Source organism: Staurois parvus, unplaced genomic scaffold (assembly GCF_062004578.1).
Source record: "Staurois parvus isolate SC_StPar_1 unplaced genomic scaffold, SC_StPar_1.0 ptg000454l, whole genome shotgun sequence".
NCBI classification, from domain to species: domain Eukaryota; kingdom Metazoa; phylum Chordata; class Amphibia; order Anura; family Ranidae; genus Staurois; species Staurois parvus.
In genome coordinates this window covers 10,982,854-11,004,701 of record NW_028318250.1, presented here as the reverse complement: position 1 = coordinate 11,004,701, position 21,848 = coordinate 10,982,854, and the positions used below count along the sequence as shown (strand labels likewise).

Below are 21,848 nucleotides of genomic sequence, written 5' to 3'. Positions count from 1 at the left end.
ATCAATTCATCTGGATAAATGCAAATTGTACGTGATTATAGTACTTCCTAATATCTTGTTTAAAACCTGCCAGATTTAAAATGAGTGTCCTTCTGTAACTTTGTCATTAGTATGGGGGTTATATTAGTGTTCCTCAAAGCACAGGTAATTTCATAAACTGACCATTAGAATAGGGCTCCAACCTTACTATATAAAGCTCAACCCCATTTAGCCTGCTTCTTTATGTTGTATATTTCTTTATCACATTTTTGCATACAACTAAGTACCTGTATTTTTATTAAAGTAAATCTAAACTGTTTCTGATATTAAAGATTATGCTAGTGACTGAGAAGTACAACCATCTTTGTTTATCTTTGATAAAACTGATTTTCAATAGGCAAAATGTAGGCTTCTGTTCCCTGACACTGCTAGTGGAGATGTGCGGCTGGCTGGAGTGTTCACATGTCACCATGTTTTGATGTACAGTGGGGAGCTAAAAATACATATCCACTGATTTCTCTCCCATTCTTCCAGCAGTGAAGGTCTGTACTACTCTCTGGTACCCTCACAGTGGTATGGGGCTGTAGGGCGGAGCGACAGGCTGGTGTGGCATTTGGCGTTAAACAAAAATATTGCAAGCAAGACCATGGGAGTGGTTATTAGAATTTGAAGGAGTATTGTGCCAGTACTAGGAAATAATGGGGTGGATTTACAAAAATGGAGTTCACAAAATCTGGTTCAGCTCTCCATAGAAGTTGATTGGCTACCATGCACAACAACACTAGTTTTAGTAAATCAACCCCAATCAGTCTATGCTGCATGCAAATGTGTCGACGAGGAGAATGCTGACAGGAGTAGAGAGCAAAAAGCATAGTTGATGACTTAATGAAATGCTGTTTTTATATTGTCTAACCTGCTGGCTGTGGGCAGGAAGGTGACATTGCTATTATTCTTAATTATGTACCTGGAGTATAGCTTTAAAGTAAATGTTCCATAACACTCAAAGTGCATCATGGACAGGCTTATATACTAAGAATTTAACTAAATACATACTTTGCCTTTGCATTCAACACATACATCTATAAGTTTGCTCTTCTGGGATTTCTGTTTTAAGATAACATATAACTACTAACAACTAAGAACTTAAAACAGCTAAGGCTACATTTGTATATATATATATATATATATATATATATATATATATATATATATATATCAAAATTCACTAGAAAAAAAAATAGTCTTTGTTATCCAAAAAAATGTTTGGTCACTGTCAGATCTAAAAACCAAGCACCTTTAAACCAACACTGCTAATACGTCATGTGAAAAAAATATTGCACCATTTAAATGTGGCGATATTATTAGTGGAAAAATGCTAAAATAGAATTCTTAAATTATATGACTCTTTAAAATTAATCAGTATTCATTATTCCCCTTAACATCTAGCTGTACTAATTCCTAATGTGCACAGAAAGCTGCATGTAACACAGAGAACATGTAATGAAACAAATCAAAATCAATTATTTTTATTTACTTATCCAAAGAAATAGCTAAACTGAAAAGTGGGTCTGCCAGTAGGATTAACACAGCAGGTTTTGTTTTTCTAGTTTCCCCTATAAAATAGTATTATCTGTCTAACAGTCCATCTATTATTTTTCACACTTCCTTTAAGGTGACAACACTGTTCATTCTATAGTGACATCACATTTGTCACACTGTGGACAGGGTATTCATAAAGGGATATATTGTAGAAGGACTTTAGGTAAATGACAAATTAAACAAGCTAACATTTTTTAAGCAGACAGTATACAGCAGCAGTATTATATTTTAAAGGTTTAAATCATATAAATAACTTCTGACCATTGTAATCACTTCTGTCAATGTTAAATGGTTTGTCCCAACTCCTGAAACTATCACTTTTGCTGGATAGCTTGGCATGCTAAAGAAATTGAAAAACAATGGATTCACTGGCAGGATCAACAGGTAATAAAACTATGTTACAAGGGACTTCGAAAAACAAAAACTGCTGCGTTAATGCTATCGACAGACAATCATACTGTATATGTCCTTTGTATTTTGAACAAGTTCCATTTAAAGACTGGCTATGAATTAATTAACAAATCATGATATTTATTATAATGTTGCAGGTTTGATTACGAAAAAACAACAAAACCAACTTTATATTAATTGACCCATTATCCCCTGCACACCAGAGAAAGGAGTGAAAGGTTCTGCACCGAGAGTAGCTCAGACTCAATTGCTTTGCACAACACTTTCACCTAAATATATTTCAGGCACTGGTGGCTGGATAGGGTGGCATTCAGGCATAATAACAGGAGCAAAAAGGGACCTTGGCAGCTGGGTATAGCTCATTATTTGTCCAATAACAGGGTGTTGTTATAAATAGCTGCATAGCAGGCTCTGAATAGCAGTGTTATACTCTGGCCATATATTGTGGCAGAGATGGGTAAAAACACAGGTTGGAAAAGAATTACAGATATTATGGTAGGCTGTTTTTCCAATTATGCAATTATTTGCTGGGGTTATGGTTTAATTTGTGAATAAGACAATTTAAGATGTATAAATTTGAGGACTAGCAGTGCAATGAGAGTATATATACATTCATTATCAGATTAGTAAGAAAGTGAGAAAATGGAAAAAAATTGAAAAATGAAGAAAACGGGGAAATAAATGTGGGATCATCCAACTGTTTCCACTGGTCTCTGCTCTTTAAAGTTTAGTATATTCAACTTTACAGTGCAGACTTTAGATCCACGTTATTGTTTTGATAAGGTGTTCTGTTTTAGCTATTGTTATGAGATACTATAGAAGGCACCATCACTCTCTATACTACAAAAATGACACATTAACAATAATTTCTCCTATCTAAAATAAGTAAAAGAAAAAAAAAGAAATGTTCTTTGAAATCTGAAAAATTTGGTTACTCTTGATCAAATGCCTTACAGTTACCAAACCACTAGAAACCAAAAAGATACATAATTCCCATACATGATTCACAGGTTAATCATGTGTACAGTTTGCATCATCCCATTATAATTATCATAAGGTTAACTCCCTGTATGCTATAATACGGGGAGTTAACCATATGTCCTGCTTCCACTACTGCCTGTTAGAAAAATTGTTTTTTCCCCTATAATTCAACTGCCTAATATACTGCATGATAGATGTTGATTTATTTTGTATCAAATGCAATAGCTCAAATAATAAACCAAATAGCTGAAAATATCTTCTTGAAATAATGACCTAGTTATGATGTATATCAGATGCATCAACTGTCCGAGGAGGTGAGACTAGAGAAACCTGCAGTGGCAACTATCTAGAGAAGATTGGGAGCACAATGTTATACTAGGAAAAAATAGAACATCATAGAAATACCTGTCAAATTATTACAGTTACAGTATTGCTAGTTCCTTGGTTAGTATAATAGGCAAAAAATGGAAAAGTAAAATCACAATGACTGCCATCTGGTTAATATTTTGCATTGCCTGATACATTTTGCTGACTATCTAACTTCAGGGTAAGAATTTACATACAGCATTTTTTCTTAACAGAAAAATACAGTAAATCTTCTCTCTGCTAGGTGGCATCAGCTCAGCATAGAAATATAAAGATCACTCTCACACCATGAACAATAGCCTAAAGACATCAGATTTCAGAAATGCTACATGGAGCATATTTGGGAGTTGGCCACACTTCTCTATGCTCATATGATGGAAAAAAAATCACATTTTATTTTTATGTCGTGTGAAGCAGACGGAGGACAATTTGCATTTTTCTTTAACAAATTCTGAGGTTAAAATAGTTTTTCTGACTTTACCAGTAATCTGTTGGGAAAAGAACCACCCAAAATGTCAGATAGGCAACTACCAGTTAGCCAGGCCTGACATGGCCCAACAAAAGAGATGGGTCCATTGAAAATATTGTATTTAACATTCTGGCCATGTAAGGTACATTACATTTTTTTACAACTCTCACCTGCACATTATCCATCCAGCTTAATCTAAGATCCGTCTCCTACAGTTCATCTACGATGTGTCTGCTGCAGTTCCTAGCAGTGTGCATTTAATGATGAGCAGATGTCTCATTGTGTGGTGTTCCCCGAAGATAAATAATGATCCAGTATAGTTTGGGCAGGTAAAACCATCAATACTCCACATACAAGTTTGTCCTAAAAGCATCATAAACTCCCAAAGGTGCAGTCCACACTAACTTTCAACTTATTGTTTACTACACATAATGCAGGTACTATATCTTATCATAGATTGCTTTGAAGAATATTTCATCATTTCTATAGTAGGTTGAGGGGCCATGAATAGTAGCTGGTTTGCAATACAAAAAAATAGACCAAGAAATTAAAACACAATTTTTTAAAAAATGTTGTAATCAAAATATACAATTACACACAGTACGGACAGACATTCTGGCTTACTCAGTATATGTCAATCTTGTTTGTCATATTTGAATAATACCAACAGACTCATGGCTACATTTTACAGACTTTTGTTGGATCCACACATTGTCTGTTTTATATGCCATTGCAGGTTGACCCCTTTTTATGGTTTGTACTGGATTTACTCTATATAAGATCCCTCATCAAAAACTTGTTAATGGTAAAGCCCATTTTACATAAAGCAAGGTAGAGTATTATGACCAAAAAATAAATTGCATACATTTATATTAAAATACATCATTGTATACAAGTGATAGTATTTGGTGCAATGTTGTGTATTAACCAAAGAAAAGACATCATGGGCACAATTTTATGACAGCCGCATAACTACACTTCACCATCTCAGTGTACAGAAATCCCAAATCACATAATACCATAGCTCCACAACTTCTATCTGAAACAAAATAGTTGACTCACAGGGCAAAATTTATATTTTTGTTATTATTTACTACCCTAGGTAATCACTTTTGACTTTTGTTGGTGTATAACATATGTTACCCTCTTTGGTTACTTTGTTTTCTGGGTTGGCAGCTTGGTTGGGTGAAATACTTGAGAAAGTTGAGAAAGGTGATAGCTTGTTAAGGACTCACTGAACTGAAATAAAGACATATGGTTAATTTAGGTGTTTACAGAATGGCATTGCTGTGAAATAAGATTTCCTTTTCAGTTTTAAAGGTTCGTGCTAAGTATCTTGTGCAAAGGAAGGGAACGCAGGTCACTAGTGATGTTATTAGTTTCCTTTCCTCTGCTGTATCTTGTACATTGGCATCAGTTCTGAAGCAGTAATCTTCATGATTCAGCCACAGTAAAAGGACCCATTAGCTGTCTGATTCAGACATATCATAAAGTCTGCGCCTGTTGCAAACTCCTCATAGGCACAGCACTGAAGTATGAATTCCACTGAGCAGTTTGGCAGAATGCATGGATGTCAAGTGTGCTGTGTACAACAAGACAGAACTGATCCTCCTCCCCCTCTAAAGTTTATTCTTCCATGGACAAAGTAGAAAGGAGAGGAACATTTTTTTTCTTTTATTGCCATGCTCAAAAGGACCACAAAGTCTTTGTGGCATTTCAAAGTCCACTGAAGACAAATTAACTTGGCATTTCCCTCTAAGTTTTGTTTGTAAACAAGAGACTTCTGGCTGTAGAATACAAGTTTGGTTTGATGCCCTGGACCTCTTTGTAAGTTAAAATGGCTGAAGGGCATGAACAGTTGTTTAGGGGGTGATTTCTGGACTTTGTGCACACATTCATTTTGTATTTTATCTATGGGAACACTGGTGTTAATCCAGTATTGCAGGTCATGTTATCTTTTCCTGGAAGTCTCCTATCATTGAAAGTGTGCATGTTAATTACTGCGTCACTCTTCACCATGACAGGAGGCTGTGGCTTGTGTTTGACACGCCGTTGGCAGGTAAGGGATAGTCGGATCTCATCTGCCATTGTACTGCAGAAAGAGCGCTAAAAAAAGATATAAAATACAGTAAATAAGGTTCATATGTAATGAGAACACTTGTTTTATACAGACAATGTGGTCATACATGGTAGACATACAGTATGTATTTAATTAAGTGCAGAGTGGAAGCGATGCGTGCAATAATTAGGCAATGAACAGTTACCTAAATTAGTTAAGGTATCCAATAAAAAATAGGTACTATCAAGTATTAGAAGTACTTTCAGCAGCTTTATTGAAAAAACTATTTATGATCAATAACTGCTCCAATCTAGGTAAACACATCACCTGTTATTGCTGGTGAAGCATCTTTTATATAACTGTTATATATACATATCCTGTATATCCTAGGACTTGTCACCTAGATGCAATAATACATTAAAACTTTGCCTGTAACAAAAGGGTTGACATGCTTGCTTTGTAACAGTATAACATAGACCCAATCAGAGAGCATTACAGTATAGCTCTCTGGGGGAGCATGGAATGATCAAAGGACTATCAGGGTGGTGGCAAATCTTTTTTCTGGGATTTAAATTAATTTCTAATACCTTCTCTGATGTTACAGATAGAAATCTGCAACTTCTGATTCTGTTTCTTTTGCCAAGACCCTAAGCATGAACCCAGAAGTTCTTAGGACTGAGCCCAGGTGGGTTCAATAACTGCAAAGGCAGACTGCTGAACATGCACCAAATGATCCACCAGTTAGTTTGAATTTCCCATCTGATGCTAAGCAAGAGAAGAAAGGGGAGATTCTGTGGGTGAATTTGTGCATGCTTAAAGTGGAAGTAAAGGCTAACAATAATTGTTCTTAAAAATGTTCCCTCTCCCCTCCCCTTACCTTTCCTGTCTACCCTGTATGGAAAAATACCTGTGTATGTATCTATTTCTAATTTCTAATCTGCTTTGGTCTAGTCATGTGAACCTGCATCAGCTGTTCCTCTGTGTCAGTGAGCGTCTACTGCAGGGGAGGAGGGAGCAGTGACAAAGTCTGGGCCATGAGAGCCTATGGGTGGTGTTATATCTCTGGGAATTCACAGCTATTGATAAGCACTCCCTAGAACAGGGGAGCCAAAGCTGCAGAATCATGTGACTGGACCAGACCAGATCCCATATGATGCTAAAAAAGAGAAGAAAGACAGGGAATGGGAGCCATCACTACAGAGGAGACATCAGCTTGCATGGCTCTTGCTCCCTAGTACAGCTCCAGCTTTACAAGTAGTCCCTCTGCATTGTACTCTGTTTGATGCTCTGGGATGGCATGTCAGCAAGCCCTGACCGTGATCTATCACTCACCTGGCCAAGATCTACTGGTAGATAAAGATCTACTGGTTGCTGACCCCCGGAGTAGGTGAATTTTAGCATGCTTAAAGTGGAAGTAAAGATTAACAACAACTGTTGTTAAAAATGTTCCCTTTTCCCTCCTCTTACCTTTCCTGTCTACCCTGTATAGAAAAATACTTGTGTATGTAGCTATTTCTAATTTCTAATAGGCTCTGATCCAATCATGTGATCCTGCAGCTCCTGCTCCTCTGTATCAGTGAGCTGCTACTGTAGGGGAGGAGGAAATGGTGACAAAGACTAGGCCATGGGAGACTATGGGTGATGTTATGTCTCTGCGAATTCACAGCCATTGCTGAGCACTCCCTAGCACAGGGGAGCTGAAGCTGCAGAATCATGTGATTGGACCAGAGCAGTTTAAAAATAGGTAAGTACACATTTTTATTTATACAAGCCAGAGTAGGAGGAAGGGAGAGGGGACATTTTTAAGAATAGTTATAGTTAGATTTTTTTTACACTCTAAACATTTATTGCAAATTGCATGCAGATAAATTCACTAAATACTATTATTTATTTCAGAATTACAGGTGAAACTCGAAAAATTAGACTATCGTGCAAAAGTTCATTTATTTCAGTAATGCAACTTAAACGGTGAAACTAATATATGAGATAGACTCATTACATGAAAAGCAAGATAGTTCAAGCCGTGATTTGTCATAATTGTGATGATTATGGCTTACAGTTCATGAAAACCCCAAATCCACAATCTCAGAAAATTAGAATATTACATGCAATCAATAAAACAAGGATTGTACATAGAACAATATCGGACTTCTGAAAAGTATAAGTATGCATATGTACTCAGTACTTGGTTTGGGCCCCTTTTGCAGCAATTACTGCCTCAATGCGGCGTGGCATGGAAGCTATCAGCCTGTGGCACTGCTGAGGCGTTATGGAAGACCAGAATGCTTCAATAGCGGCCTTCAGCTCTTCTACTTTTTTTCGGTCTCATGTCTCTCGTCTTTCTCTTGGCAATGCCCCATAGATTCTCTATGGGGTTCAGGTCAGGAGAGTTTGCTGGCCAATCAAGCACAGTAATCTCATGGTCATTGAACCAGGTTTTGGTGCTTTTGGCAGTGTGGGCAGGTGCCAAGTCCTGCTGGAAAATGAAGTCAGCATCCCCATAAAGCTTGTTTGCGGAAGGAAGCATGAAGTGCTCCAAAATCTCCTGGTAGATGGCTGCGTTGACCTTGGACTTAATGAAGCACAGTGGACTAACACCAGCAGATGACATGGCTCCCCAAATCAACACAGACTGTGCAAACTTCACACTGGACTTCAAGCATCTTGCAGTGTGTGCCTCTCCATTCTTCCTCCATACTCTGGGTCCTTGGTTTCCAAATGAGATGCAAAAGTTGCTCTCATCAGAAAAGAGGACTTTGGACCACTGAGCAACAGACCAGGTCTGTTTTTCTTTAGCCCAGGTAAGACGCTTCTGACGTTGTTTGTTGTTCAGGACAAGAGGAATACAAAGCCCATGTCCAGGATCCGTCTCTGTGTGGTGGCTCTTGATGCACTGACACCAGCCTCAGTCCTTTCCTTGTGAAAGTCCCCAACACTTTTGAATGGCCTTTTCCTGACAATCCTCTCCAGGCTGTGGTCATCCCTGCTGCTTTTGCACCTTTGTTTTCCACACTTTTCCCTTCCACATAACTTTCTATTAATGTGCTTTGATACAGCACTTTGGGAACATCCAACTTCTTTTGCAATTACCGTTTGAGGCTTTCCCTCCTTATGGAGGGTCTCAATGATGGTTTTCTGCACAACTATCAGGTCAGCAGTCTTTCCCATGATTGTGATTCCTACTGAACCAGACTGAGAGACCATTTAAAGGCTCAGGAACCCTTTGCAGGTGTTATGGCTAAATTAGCTGATTAGAGTGGGACACTTTGAGCCTAGAATATTGCACCTTTTCACAATATTCTAATTTTCTGAGATTGTGGATTTGGGGTTTTCATGAGCTGTAAGCCATAATCATCACAATTATGACAAATCATGGCTTGAACTATCTTGCTTTGCATGTAATGAGTCTATCTCATATATTAGTTTAACCTTTTAAGTTGCATTACTGAAATAAATTAACGTTTGCACGATATTCTAATTTTTCGAGTTTCACCTGTATAAGCACATGTACACATGTACACGTGTACAAATACTAACCAGCAATGCAGATTTTTTTTTTCTCTAATCTGTAGGCAGGGCAGGTTTACAAGCATGTGTGTGCAGGCTCATTAAAGTGATACTAAAGGTTTTTTTTTTCTTTTTTTTTTAATAAAAACATTATACTTACTTGCTCTGTGCAATGGTTTTGCACATGCATTCCCAATCCTCCTCTTCCTGGGTCCCCTGCTTATGTTTCTGACTTCTTCCTCCTGCTGAGTGCCCCCAGAACTGGCTGCTTGCTCTGGGGGCACTTGTGCATACTTGCTCCTGAACCACCATAAGACACACAAAGTGTGGCTCAGCCCTGCCCCACTGGCTGTGATTGACAGCCTAAGGCTCCCTCTGCTGTGTCTCAGTCAATGAGGAGGGGGAGATTTGGGAGAGCCATTGCATTACTGAAATAAATGAACTTTTGCACGATATTCTAATTTTTCAAGTTTCACCTGTATTTGTTTCAGCCATTTCATGTCAATGTGTCTTTCTGTTGCATAGGTATACTCAGTACCTGCAAAAGATGAAACTAGCAGAGAAACCTGCCTTAAGTCGCTCATACTTTTATAAAAGCCAAGCAAGTCGGCTTTAACATTTTGAGACATATGTATGGTTTTTTTTTAAATATATTTTGTAGTATGTATGTATTGTGCATCATTGTGGCAATGTGTGTATAAGGTGGACAGATTAAGGAAACAAACCTGCTCTCGTTCAGCAGTTTTCCTTAGTTTGTATATAAATTCTGCCACTGCGACGACTACAGAAAGGATAAGTCCCGCTGCTAACACAATGAAAATGCCTCCCATGTTTTGGATGCCTAGGGCACTGGCCTCCTTATTTTTTTCCTCTGGGCAACCTCCGGCTCTCCACCACCTTTCTTTCATCTTGTGAATTTCATCAGACTCCTGCAGTTGAAGAATGGCAATGCTGATCCTGTCTCGATATGGAGATCCTAAGAAGAGAACAATCACAATGTGGGTTTTCAGCTTACAAAACAGAACAATTACTGAAGAATATTTGGTCCAAATGATGTGGGCATCTTGGTCACGGGAGGGGGGGGGGGGGGTTTGGGTTTAGATAGCTCCTGACCAGTTACATATAGGGATTTTAGCAGTGTCCATCTGTTTATAGTCTAAGTGCCTTTTTTGTAGAAAATCATATCTCATCACCCATTAAATAGATTCATTGCTATACACTTATCATGTTGACATAAAAGATCTAAAAAATACTGTAAAACAAGAAATGCTACTTTTAAGGATAAACATATTTTTATTACAATTTTTAATAGTTCTTTTATTGATTTCAGAAATATCAAAACCTTTGTAAACAGAACCATGTGACTTTGTCTTTATTTTAATATTCAGCAGGTATGATTTTAGGTCTGTCGTGGTACAATCAGCAAACAATTAAAAAAAATTGTCCACCTTAATGGAATGAACATTTAACATGCAATGTACCATACCTGATGTGACCAGTGTGAATAGGCACTTAATGCCAGAAACAGTCAAGTCTGGCTACAAGAGTTTAGCTACAGTGAGGATAACACATGTCTGCTGACCAGGACTAGGAGCAAGAAAGGCATCAGGGAACCTTCTAGATTTGCATTCTGCTTTTCACAGTTGGTTTAAATCTAAAATCACATGGTATATGGCAAAGGTTACATAGTTGGTAAGGTTGAATAAAGACACCAGTCCATCCAGTTCATTCTGTGTTTGTGTGTAATTTTGTCATTATAATTTCCCAAATCTCTGTATATTGTGTTTGCTAAGATGCCCATTTTAACGTTATTTGAAAATACAAACATTGCTTGCTTACACCACCAACTGTGAAAGGGAATTCCACATCCTTTCCGCTCTAACAGTAAAGTACCCCTTACTCAGTTTAGGATTACACTTCTTCTTACTAACTTCATTGATTGGCCTCAATATAGCTGGTGAAACCTACATGCATCGCTGTTCTAAGTGTCTTAGATTATCGATCCAGTGATCCACTGAAAAGGGGGTGCAGGTATCCCAGAATGCTTCATCTAGTGAGTAAGATAACCATGTGAGATATAGATGCTGCACACAAACAGCTCAGTGTGTAGAGGTGAATGAAAATGGCCTCAGCTCCTCCTTGATCCCCCAGCACATTTCGTCCCTTCCCCGGGACTTCATCATACAGCTCTATGATTAAGTCCCAGGAGCATGGCAAAATGCATCAGCCGGTGAGGATCTGAGGCTGAGGCCATTTAAATTCACCCCTACACACCTATCTGACAGTGTGCAGCATCCTCATTGAGTAGCCGCGTGTCTTAAAAAGTGACCTAAGACTGAATAGTTTCTTCCCTATGCTAAAATTATTATTTATATATTTGTAAATTGTAATCATGTCTCCTCTTAAGCATTTCTTATCCAGGGAGAAAAAACTTAAAGTGGTTGTAAAGACTTAAGGTTTTTTACCTTCATGCATTCTATGCATGAAGGCAAAAAACCTTCTGTGTTCAGCAGTGCCCCCAGCCCCCTCACTACTTACCTAAGCCTCATCACAATCCAGCGATGTGAACAACTGCCTCAGCTGTCCTGGGTCTCTGTCTCCTCATTGGCTGAGACAGCAGGCGCGAGCCATTGACTCTCACTGCTGTCAATCACAGCCAGTCAGCCAATGAGGAGATAGAGGGGGCAGGGCCAAGCCATGGCTCCATGTGTGAATTGCACAAGGAGCAGCGGGTACCCCCATAGCAAGCTGCTGTGGGGGCAACCGACAGGAGGGAGGGTTCCAGGAAAACCTGTGGGGGACCCGAGAAGAGGGGGATCCAGGCTGCTCTGTGCAAAACCACTGCACACAGCAGGCAAGTATAAACGTGTTTCTTTTTTTCCAAAAAAAAAATTAATCTTTAGAATCGTTTTAATGGTTGTAGTCTCTCCTTATAACTGAGGTCCTCCAGTCCCTTCATTAGCTTTGCTAGCCTTTCTCTGGACTTTCAGTTCAAGTACATCCTTCCTGAGGATTGGTGACCAGAACGGATCAGTATACACAACATGTGGTAGAACAAGGGTTTTGTAAAGTGATACAATTACAGTTTTATCTTTTGAGTAGATTCCATTTTTAATGCATGCTAATAGTTTGGTGGCCTTGCATTCTGCAGGTTGGGCTTAGCTAAACATATGCAGGGTCTGCCTGCCTCTAAAAGTTAGTGGTCTGTTTCTTCAGGAATTACATCCCTGTCCAGGTTATGGACTGTTGTCCTCCTTCTATCAGGTCAGAGGTTGCTGTGCAGCATTAGGGTTAACATCAGTAGGGTGAGGAACATCTTTTTATCAATGATGCTTTGAGATTGGCAAATTCTGTATCACCCTGACCGTTTGCTCTTTTTAGTATTATTACTTTGCAGGACATCACTGCAATACCAGAGTGACAATACCACACTTTATGATTGAAATATTGTAATTTTAATGTGCATCCTTCTGGTGGCACACATTGAACAAATTGGTACATAGTTATTTATTTTTCTTTATTTTTTGTATTAATTTTGTTATTGTCCACTAAGACCTAAGTACCTTATTTGATTCATGTCATGTATAACATATTTTTGGAATGACATTAAAATATCCCCTTCCTTATCCTTATTTGCACTTCTCTACTGAATAAGCATTACGACATTTCAAAAATAACAAGGGATATAAATATCATTATAGCATACAAAGGGTTACCAATACGCAAATATATATATATATATATTTATTATATTTATATATATATACGTATTGGTAACCCATTGTATGCTTTAATGCTAATTTGGTATACACATTTATATATACAGTTATACTGTGTTTGTATATATATATATATATATATATATATATATATATATATATGAAATTATACTACTCCATGATAGAGTGATGCATTACAATTCTTGACATACTATAAATGTCTGCTGCTTACCTTTGAAAATCCAGACTAACATAAAAGAATAATAATAATGATTCTGCTTTGATATACTAGATATGCTATAAGTGTTTCCCCAAACCTCATAAAACCATCTTACCCATGGGTGTCCCAATTCCATAACCCTTTGAATCTATGAGTCCTCCAATCTGAGTCAGATTGCAGTTCCTCTGAGTTATATATTCAATAGCTGTTGATTCCATTAGCAGAGCGTAGTCAGATGAGAGAACTCGCTGGATGCCTTCCTCGTTACTCTTAACGAGCGATGATGGCTTGCTGCTCATGAACGCCCACATCTTCTCAAAGGTCGAGATGTGAGATTTCTGGAATGTAAACAAACAAGAATGTGGTGTTGGGATTCATACTGTGTATCAGACGAGCATGCTTCATCTTTCAAAAGAAAAAAAGATAAAAAGAGTAAATTAGCACAAACCATTATAAAATTCACTTTTTTCCCCAACTGTGACTCCCCTAGGGCATTTAGAAATGGAGAAAGAAAATTGATGACTAACAATGATAGCACAGCTAGCCCTAAGTGCCTATGTTAAGAAGCCTTAATACTCCAGATGCTTGATCATTAGGACTTGTATATATTTAAAGCCCACATTATAACATGCTTCTTTTTTAAGAATTAGCCTCAAAATATATAGCTATCTAAACTCCTAAATTACTGATAAGCAAATATATTTAATAGATGCAACAATATAAATAAAGCAGTGTCATTGAAATATATGAAGGTGTTTTATCTCTGTTATAACAGTGAGCTTTGAAATGCATACAAAAATTCAACAGGTGCTTACTGCTTGGAATAAAATCTATTGGCTACCCTTCACTGCTGTGCATTGTGACAAGCTGTGCTCCACTACTTGTGTACGCTAATGATGTTATAATCACAGTGATTACTGCTCATCTGTATGTAGATTTCACCTGATTTACCTGAAGGTGGTAGAACATGGGATACAAATGTCATCGACGCCCACAGTGGTATGCACCTAGTAGCTCAGCAACATGTTCTACTAATCTGATAAAGGCATCTTCTTAATGAAGGCTCAATGTTGACATTGCACCTATGTTCCCACTATTGAATTTATCCCAGCTATAAAATTCAAAGCTCAAATGAACCTGGATTGTCTGATTGCCAACACCAGTTAGATGACTAGGCAATGAACCTGGAATTACCAGGCTAAAAAAAAAAATTCATATATTTCCAGGTATTTTCGTGAAAACAGTTCAGTCATTTCTGTGTCCAGTTTTGAAATCTCAGAGCAGACCCCCACTTGTAAACATATTTTAATTACATGTTTTTCACAGACTATAAATAAAGTCCCTTCTACAAGCTGGCAAAACACAGAGTTGGGAAATTTGATTCATGCTTCTAATCAAGGCCCTGGCATTTTAGACTGAGCATCCCTGAGCCCGGGGCCCTTGCTTTGGAGACTGAGCCAGAATGCCAAGGCCTGGTCCCAAGTGCAACGTTTGTGACCATGGTAGTTATCTACTGTGTCACTAGCGTCAGTATTTTTTATTTGTATTTGTTTTTTTTACCGTTTTATTTAGTTTGTTTTTTTATATTTTTACAATTTTATTTTTACATTTTTTAACCCCGTTTGTGGGGCTTTGGTGAGATATTAGGGGTCTAAACAAACCCCTGGCATCTCACCTTTGAGACGGAGAAAAAAGATTGAGGACATAGCCCTCAATTTCCATCTCTGCAGCCTCAGCAGCACAGAATAAACGGACAGGAAAAGCTCTGTACAGAGCTTCCTGTTCATTCATAAACTGAAGCATAGTTTACAGTTTTGAATGGACAAAGTCAGTGATTGGTACAGATTACAGATTGCCCATTCAGACAAGGAAGAGGCTTGTAAAAGACATATTTACCTGCCCCTTCCCCACTTTCCAACCTAACAGACCCCCCGCGGGGGGGGGGGGGGGGGCGGGAGAGAGCACACAAGGGCCTGAAGAGAGCATAGGGGGACTAGGAGAGGAGACAGGAACCCGGGCGCACCAGAAAGAAGATAAATAGGAGGGGGCAGGGCACCATATAGAGGAACCAACCCCTGCATCTCTCTCATGCAGTCGCTGAATGCCTGCAGAAGGGAAAGGAGGAGAAGCCAGGCATTTAGCGGTGGCAGGAGGCAAATGGATGAAACATTTCCTCTATATGCTGCCTCCACCATCCCTCTTAGTCAGCCATTTCCTGTGAGGACATGCAGCCCGGCGGCCCTGGCTCACTGGGTGAATGTCCGGCATGCATCTCACTAAATTGATGCATTTGGTCATAAAGGATCTACATAATTTTACAGACATTGCAAAAAGACAGACCTATGCTGGCTGGCCACTTAACTAAAAATGTTGAGCATTAGTGTTGGGCTATAAGTTTGAGTCGAATGTTAGTTTGACTCAAACATCGGCCATTCATTTGTTCAGCAAACACACAAACAGTAAGGGCGTTTGGCAGGCTGTTCACCCACTGTACCCCACCCTAACGGTGCATTGTGATTGGCCAAAATCAAAGCACATGATGATGTCACAAAGGGGCAGGTGTGACCCCGCCCCCCTGTGACATTATCACACTATTATGTAAGAACTGTCATCCTGGTGCAGCTGTCAAATGGCGGGAACCAGCATTGAGAGTGGAGCATTTTTTTTTCCAGGTCGACGGTGGCAGAGGGCATTGTGATTGACGTTGGATCTACTTCGGGGGGAAATTTTTTTTATTTTTGTTTTTAATAAAGGACTTGTCAAAGATTGTCTCCTGTCATTTTTCCGCTACACTTTTTTTTGTGAATGGATAGCGGTACCATGTACCCCATACTCATTCACATGGGAGGAGCGGGATCTGGAGACTCCCTTGTTAAAAGGAGCTTCCAGATTTTGATAAGTCTTCTGCCCACTGACCCCCACAACCACTGGCCATGGTTGTGGGGAAAAGGCCCTTGTCCCTATCAACATGGGGGACAAGGTGCTTTGGGGGGAGCCCCCCTGCCCCAAAGCACCCCCCATGTTGAGGGCATGTGGCCTGGTATGGTTCAGAAGGGGAGGCGCTCACTCATCTCCCTCTTTCCTGATCTGCTAGGCTGCATGCTCGGATAAGGGTCTGGTATGGAATTTGGGGGGGACCCTCACGCCATTTAAAAAAAAACCTTTTAATTGCTGAGCAATGCTGGCAATTCTTTTTACATTCAGCTGTCAGCGGGGAGCCCTGCTAATAGCTGAAACATTAAAGAATGTTTTTAGTAGCTGTGCAATATCTTACTGCATACTCACATGTGAATTGTCTTCTCTGTTCAACTACGAACAGAACAGGGGGGTGTTCAACCCATCACTACTGAGCATACTACCCTTTCATAACTTCATTACTGGTGAAGTTAAAGCGGAGCTGCAACCAAAAGGGGAAGTTCTGCTTTAAGCTTTTGTCCCCTGCTCCCCATTAAGGATTGGTACCTTTGGGGAGCGGGTACCGAATTTGACAGGTATCTGCTCCCACTTCCACTGTGATTGCCTTGTCCTTCCCCCCTCCCTCCCCGAAGTCTTCTGGGACACGTGACAGGTCCCAGAAGATTATGGGGCCATTCACAAAGTTCAGCGCTTCTTGTGCATGCGCAGTGGGCACCTGGCTGTGAAGCCGCAAACTGTCACAGCCAGATGCCCACACTGAAGATGCCGGTGCCAGGGAAAGAAGATGGCTGGTGAAACCAGTGGTGGTGAGAATACCTGCTAATAGCTGGACCAAGGGACAGGTAAGTGGCTGTATTTTTAAAGTCAGCAGTTTTTGTAGCTGCTGACTTTTATTTTATTTTTTTCAGGTGGAACTCCACTTTAAGTCGTGTGCCTTGTATTGGTGATTTTGACAATAATAGCTAATGAATTAGCCACTTTATTTGCTATTTATATAAAGCATTGGCATATTACATAGTATACATTATGCATTTTTGTGAAGTATAAAATACATATTTAACATTCACACTATCCCTGTCCAAGTGGAGCTTGAAATCTAATTTCCCTAGCACAGTTACTTAAAATGTATTATGTTGTCAGTTTAGGCAGCAGCTTATTGAGCTTCCTGTATTTTTTTCAGTTGCTTTAAGAAACTGGAGTACCCGGAGAAAACCCAAACAAACACAAGCAGAACATACTGTACATACAGATAATCTATTCATTCATGTTTCAAGGCAATAGGGGGGAGACTGTACTATCATGCTGGGCAACCTTTTGTTCTTCAAGAGTGGTTAGAAGTTCTAAGTATCACCTTTATTTACAAACTGAAACCAGAACAAGTCAGCTCACTGCTAAGAAAATTACAGTTAAACTTAACTCCCTGTACTGCAACAACTACTAATTAGCAGTAAAACCATCCATTGTGGTGTTCTAATGCATGTGCAGTATGGCATGTGTTACGTTAGGGCAGCCCATTCATTATTAATAGGCTGCTAATGCAACCCAATGGATGAAAAAATATGCATGACCCTTTTTTTGCAAAATGCAGGTCATCACAACACACAGTATGTGCATTGTGGTGCAGTGCTGTCCATCATATGCTGCTTTCACGCTGATGATGTGCAGTTTTCCCACAATGCAGGTGCAACGCAGTGTACCCGCGGTTTTTGTGTGGGTTATCTGCAGTTTCCCATATGCTTATAATACATTGGCCTTTTTGCTTTATAAAAGAGCACCAAAATTCCTGCATACATGCAGAAAACGCATAAAAACTGCCCAAAGTAATAGAAGTCTATGGCAAAGCGCAGGTAACTCGCATAAAAGCTGCAGTTACACTGCACAGCACATGCTATACAGGAAACCACAAAAGACCAGCACAAAAGTACCCTTAAAATTTGCATTTTACCACCCATTGCAACAAAATATAAGTGTATATAATGTAAACAGAAATGCACAGCTCAAAAAAAATTAAAGGAACACTTTTTAATCAGAGCATAACATCAAATCAATTAAACACCTGGGAAATTGATCTGGTCAGTCAAGCAGCAGAGGGGGTGGAGGCAACTGACATTTTTTTCCCTACTCATCTTTTCTGACTGTTTTTCATTAGTTTTGCATTTGGATAGTGTCAGTGTCACTACTGGTAGCATGAGGCGATACTTGGACACTACAGAGGTTGCACAGGCAGTCCAACTCCTCCAGGATGGCCCATCAATATGTGTCATTGCCAGAAGGTTTGCTGTGTCTCCCAGCACAGTCTCTAGAACATGGAGCAGATTCCAGGAGACAGGAAGTTACTCTAGAAGAGCTGGACAGGACCGTAGAAAGTCCTTAACCCATCAGCAGGACCATTATCTGCTCCTTTGTGCAAGGAGGAACAGGATGAGCACTGCCAGAGCTCTACAAAATGATCTTTAACAGGCCTCTGGTGTAAATGTCTCTAACCAAACAATCAGAAATAGACTTCATGAAGGTGGCCTGAGTGCCTGACGTGCACTAGTGGGCCCTGTGCTCACTGCCTGGCAGCATAGAGCTCGATTGGCATTTGCCATTGAACACCAGAATTGGCAGGTCTGCCACTGGTGCCCTGTGCTTTTCACAGATGAAAACAGATTCACCCTGAGCACATGTGACAGACGTGAAAGGGTCTGGAGAAGCCGCGGAGAATGTTAAGCTGCCTATAACATTGTTCAGCATGAATGTTTTGGTGGTGGGTCAGTGATTGTCTAGGAAGGCATATTTATGGAGGGTTGGAAAGACCTCTACGGGCTAGATAATGGAACCTTGACTGCCATTAGGTATCAGGATGAAATCTTTGGACACAATGTCAGACCCTACGATGGTGCAGTGAGTCCTGGGTTCCTCCTGGTGCATGACAATGCCTGGCCTCATGTGGTGAGAGTATGCAGGCAGTTCCTGGAGGATGAAGGAATTGATACCATTAAATGGCCCCCATGCTCGCCTGACCTAAATCCAATAGAACACCTCCAGGATATCATGTTTTGGTCCATCCGACACCGCCAGGTTGCACCTCAGACTGTCCAGGAGCTCACTGATGTCCAGGTCCAGATCTGGGAAGAAATACCCCAGGACACCATCTGTCGTCTCATTAGAAGCATGCCTCAATGTTGTCAGGCATGCATAAAAGCATGTGGAGGCCATGTAAGCTACTGAGTAACATTTTGAGTTGCTGAAATGTAATTTCAGCAAAATGGACTAGCCTGCTGCATAATTTTTTCACTTTGATTTTCAGGGTGTCTTTGAATTCAGTCTGCAGTAGGTTGATAATTTTCATTTCCATCGATGGGGCATCCTTACATTCCTAACACATGTTCCTTTAATTTTTTTGAGCAGTGTATCACTTATAGCAGATACAGTATATCCGCAAACCCCCCCCCCCCAAAAAAAAAAATGGCTACAAATTTGCAATTATGTCATTGCTACACATTTTACAACACTAAAATTATCATAGATGACTGCAAAATTCTGAAAAAAAATTTATGAATTATGCCCTTTAATTAAACAGTGAGCTTGGATGCAAAATTTGTAATTTGTTTTTGTTTCTTGTTGATTCCTAAAGAAAACAAAAATGACTCCATAGGTGATATGGAGTAATAATTAAAAGCCACCAAGATGACTGTTTTTAGGCTGTTTGTGTATTTTATATAAGTTCCACATATAAAGTTCAATAACCAGTAATTCATACAGTAACTAGGTCATCCCATGTGCATAGTACACAAGCCACTATATTTGTTATTTTATAAAATTCTTTGCACACATAACCCTAGCATTAAGTATCTATGATTTTGCCTCAGGCAAGAAAAGCTATCTGGTGACTAGAAAACCAGTAAGGGTTTCTGCATTTTGCATTATTAACATGAACAATCACATGTGAAAGAACATGTATACTATTTCTAGAAAACAGTGTAGTCAGACATAATATGCCCATGTGAGAATTAAACTAAAGATGATCTATGTTAATTTAACTTTTCCAAGCATAAAAGTTAAATAAGGAAGAAAAGAACCCAGGAGTACTGTATTTCTTTGGTCTGACCATTCTAATCACTCTAATATTTACTTTTACTATCTTGACACAGTTGGGACTAAAGCTTGCTATATTAGTTACAAGGATTGCTACCACTTTTTTTTGTACCACTTTTAATACTATAAAAGCAAAAGGTGACCCCTCTTTGTTGAAAGTGATGAATACAAAAGTGAAAGTTGGTGTAGTGATGTGGTAATATTGGTGCAGTTGCAGTAAGTGTAGGAGTATATGCTGGTGCAATGATAGCAAGTGGGGTTATGAGTGCAAGCACAGTGGCAGCAAGAGGGGTCATCGAGCAAGGATATTGAATGGGGTTTTAATTAGTAGACTATTTATATATCACTTATATGACTAGATTTTTGACTGGCTTACAATAGCAACCAGATTTGCAATATGATTTTAGGATTAGAATTGCAGTGTGCTTGGTACATCAGCCACCATTTCATAAACTTCATTTTTTATCTATAAAAGTCTAACTACAGTTTTAATTTAACTTTAAAGTGGTAGTAAATGCTGAAGTTACAAAAAAATAAAAATCCTCCTGCATATAGTCCAAATGAACTGTCTAGAGTAAAATGAATCCAGGAGTTAGGCTTTAAACTCTATATAATTTTAAATATATAGAGTAAGCACAATACATATTTCACCAAACATAATATAGCATATGTATTTGCTCCACTGTTAAATCCAATCAACAAGAATATATGCATGTATATAGGTATAATTAGCACCACTTAAATAATATAGCAGGTAATGTTCAGAAATATGTATAGGAATTCAGTACCCAGCTTAGAATAATGAAAAGGTTTGCCGGGCCAAACCCTGGTGAAAGATTGAAGGAGGAAAAACACAACGTTTCGAAGGTATAATAACCCCCTTTTTCAAGAATCTCCAACACTTGCCATTCTTCTGCCCAAAAAGTTCAACAGCTGCCATTCCTCTGCTGAATAATATTTAATTTGCCAATTAAATATTTTTATTGGACAGTGGAAGAGCAGTTGGCACAGCCTAAGCATGAATTCAGGTCCCAGTTACAAAGTGAAGCAAGATCAGGTAGTGGCATCCAAGATCCTTTTTTTGGTTGATAAAAGTATTTGAATGCATTTTTAGTTGTGTGTTCTTTTCAATCTGTAAGATAGGGTAAAAATGTATTTATCACCATGGTCTGTATTATTCCAAATGGATTGTCTAACAAAATCTGTGTAAGTACTGAAACTGTGGTCAAGAGTACCTGTGTGAGATGTTTGTGCTGTGTCAGGTGTTGTCTGTATTTAAAAACCAGCCATCTAGCTAGTATCGCCAAGGATGAAGTAGCTATCTGTGTGAAATATCAAGAGAAAGCATTGTGCTCTACAATTGATCCTGTCAGACTGATAAGTTACCTTAAAGACCTTGTTGAATTTTTTTTTTTTAATGCCTTTAAAGAGGAACTTTACAAAGCAACAGATATTCCTTTATTAACTCATCAAACAATTCCTACTGTGTTAATATTATTTAAAGGTTACTAATATGCAGCTGTTAAAAATATTAACTACAGG

General features: G+C 39.0%; 1 protein-coding gene across 1 annotated transcript in view; it reads right to left on the bottom strand.

Moving 5' to 3' along the window:
- Positions 1–1,480: 1,480 nt before the first annotated feature.
- GRIK3 (glutamate ionotropic receptor kainate type subunit 3) overlaps positions 1,481–21,848 on the bottom strand; it is a 708,422-nt gene continuing 688,054 nt past the window's right edge. Inside the window, exons 14-16 of the mRNA XM_089688809.1 lie at positions 13,426–13,648; positions 10,097–10,347; positions 1,481–5,911 (exon numbers count right to left, since the gene is read on the bottom strand). Coding sequence (XP_089544935.1) covers positions 5,717–5,911; positions 10,097–10,347; positions 13,426–13,648 — 669 coding nt within the window. The 3' untranslated portion in view covers positions 1,481–5,716. The remainder of the gene's footprint in view (positions 5,912–10,096; positions 10,348–13,425; positions 13,649–21,848) is intronic.